Source organism: Rhagoletis zephyria, unplaced genomic scaffold (genome assembly GCF_001687245.7).
Source record: "Rhagoletis zephyria isolate East Lansing unplaced genomic scaffold, Rhagoletis_zephyria_1.1 Rzeph_scaffold_04378, whole genome shotgun sequence".
NCBI classification, from domain to species: Eukaryota; Metazoa; Arthropoda; class Insecta; order Diptera; family Tephritidae; genus Rhagoletis; species Rhagoletis zephyria.
The window spans coordinates 1-2649 of record NW_016161461.1 but is presented as its reverse complement, the minus strand read 5'-3'; the positions used below and the strand labels follow the sequence as shown (position 1 = coordinate 2649).

Here is a 2649-nt window from a genome sequence, read left to right as displayed (position 1 = left end):
GGGGGGGGGGGGGGGGGAAAGAGATTCAGCTTTGAGGATCAGCTACATCTGCCTTCTGTCGGCTCCTCAATTTTCCCTACCTTTCAGTTGTGGGTTGGTAGGTCGCTATTGCAAAGGCTGAAGATTTGCTTGATCTTTCCCGGTTCAGCCGGCTTGGGTCAGGTTAGAACTCCAGTTACTATGCGAATGTCCTGCCTCCTTAAATTCAGTAGAGACTTACTACGTTGAGCATCTATGCCAAAGTGTTTTGGCAATATGACAAATCGGTTAGATAATTAATTCTATGTATTTTTCATTCAGAAAAAATTTACATGTTTTAAGAGCCATGTCAAGAGTATATCTGCGTCAGGTAATGTCGTTCCATGACGCGCGAGTTCTTCAGTCTTGCAATTTACCTGGATGTTGCAATGGCCGGTACACAGACAATGTGTGTGCGGAATGTCTCAGTCACCTCGTCAATAGCTCGGCGGCATTGAGAAACTACTTTTGAAGTCTTCTACAGTGTTTTAGTAGCCGCCAGGCTGCCGTGAAAATGTAGATATCATCAATAGGAATAGTACCATACTGTGCCAGTGATGCGGCTTTTGAGACAGACATCAGTTCCGCCTGAAAAAACACTGCTATAGTCAGAAAGGCGGAAGCTGAATGATATACCTAATTGTTCCAAATAAACAAAACCTACAGTTCTTTTTGTTCATCCGTGTAAACATGGATTGATCTTCTTTCCCCAACGGTATCTAAAGACGTGTCATAACCGGTTGTAGGAAACTCCGTAAGGTCGTTTGAGATTTTACAGTTACCTTTATGTGATTGGATATCTCAAGGATACTACTGGCATTGAAACGGCGCAGGTCGAATAATGATAACTTGGAAAACCATGACTTTTACTACATACATATACCTCGAATTGTAGCATCTATCTTTCCTCAATGTCCTCTAATGTCTTTAATTTTCAGATGCCCATTCTTGCAAGGAGCTACATACGCGCTCGCATAAGTATGCATTACAAAACTTCCAACAAGTCGTCGGAACCGAGGAGTTTTTGCTTTTACCTTTTGACGAGGTAATAATCATTCCAATTTACAGACATATGCACTTGCATAACAATTTAACTCTTAATATCTAAACCCCTTTTCCTCTGTACACATTTTCACTCATCATTCACTTCGCCACAGGTCAGAGATCTGATATCAAATAATCAACTGAATATTTGCTCCGAAGAGAAAGTTTTTCTCGCTGTACTAAATTGGGTCAAACACGATCTAGCTGAACGTCAGTGTCACATTGCCGAATTGATGAGCCACGTACGCTTGCCGCTGGTGGGACGAGATTTCCTTATGACCTGCGTCGAAACAGAGACACTCATAAGAGAGGACGGCCAGTGCAAGGAACTTTTGTTGGAAGCCATGAAATACCATTTACTGCCAGAACAGCGCAGCTTGATGAGCAGCCAACGCACACAAGAGCGTCGGCCGGAGGGTATGAAATCGTATGTGTTCGCTGTGGGTGGCGGCAGCCTCTTCGCCATTCACAACGAGTGCGAGGTCTATAATCCACGCACTAACGCTTGGACACCCATCGCACCAATGCTGTGGCGACGTTCACGCTCCGGTGTGACTGCGCTACACAAGCAGCTCTATGTTGTCGGTGGTTATGATGGCGTGAGCGATCTAAGCACTGCCGAATTCTATAATCCGTTGATCAATAAGTGGACTAATATAACACCGATGGGTACGAAGCGCTCTTGTCTAGGCATTTGCGCCTACGATGGACTACTGTATGTTTGTGGTGGCTATGATGGCGCCTCTTGTCTAAGCAGCATGGAGCGTTACGATCCATTGACGGCCATCTGGAGTTCGTGTCCGGCAATGAATACACGACGCCGCTACTGCCGTTTAGCGGTATTGGATAATTGCATTTACTCGTTAGGCGGGTTCGATTCGACCAACTACCAGTCGAGTGTGGAGCGTTTCGATCCACGCGTTGGACGTTGGTTTCCCGTGCAAAGCATGACGGCGCGACGCAGTAGCTGCGGTGTGGCTTCTTGTGATGGCTACTTGTACTGCATTGGCGGCAATGATGGCACGATGTGTATGTCTAGCGGGGAGCGATTCAATTTACGACGCAACGCGTGGGAGCCGATCGCAACGATGCATTCCAGAAGGTGGGTACGGTAATAACCGGGTTAGAGTGTGTANTCGCTATATGCGCTCGGTGGCAATGATGGCTCATCCTCGCTAAATTCTGTGGAGCGTTACGATACGCGCCTGAATAAATGGACTGTAGTCAATTCGATGGTGGCACGCCGCAGCTCAGTCGGTGCAGCGGTGCTGGAATGCTTCCATCTCGAACGCGGGCTGGTACAGACAACGAACTTATGACCTTTGTCGACGATAGCCGAAACATTTGCAGCGGCGGCAGCAGCAACCGTTGTAGTTGGAAATGGTAGTGGAGGCAGTGGAGCGACGACGAGTAGCAATAGCAGTAGCGCTGGCAGTGGTAACAACAACGCAACAATGGCAACGAACGGAGTCTCATCAACGTTAACGAACAACATCATTGTGCCAGGCCGCGCTGTAAGTGGACGTAGCATGTTGGGTGCGGCGGAGGTAAGCGGCAGCATTGGCAGCCTAATGAGTAGCAGTACAA

At 47.4% G+C, this 2649-nt stretch overlaps 1 protein-coding gene across 1 annotated transcript in view; it reads left to right on the top strand.

Annotated features, from left to right (window-relative positions):
• LOC108370662 (kelch-like protein 17) overlaps positions 1–2188 on the top strand; it is a 23883-nt gene extending 21695 nt beyond the window's left edge. The window contains exons 5-6 of the mRNA XM_017626039.1: positions 957–1063; positions 1176–2188. Of these exons, the coding sequence (XP_017481528.1) occupies positions 957–1063; positions 1176–2177 (1109 nt within the window). The 3' untranslated portion in view covers positions 2178–2188. The remainder of the gene's footprint in view (positions 1–956; positions 1064–1175) is intronic.
• The last annotated feature ends 461 nt before the right edge of the window (positions 2189–2649 follow it).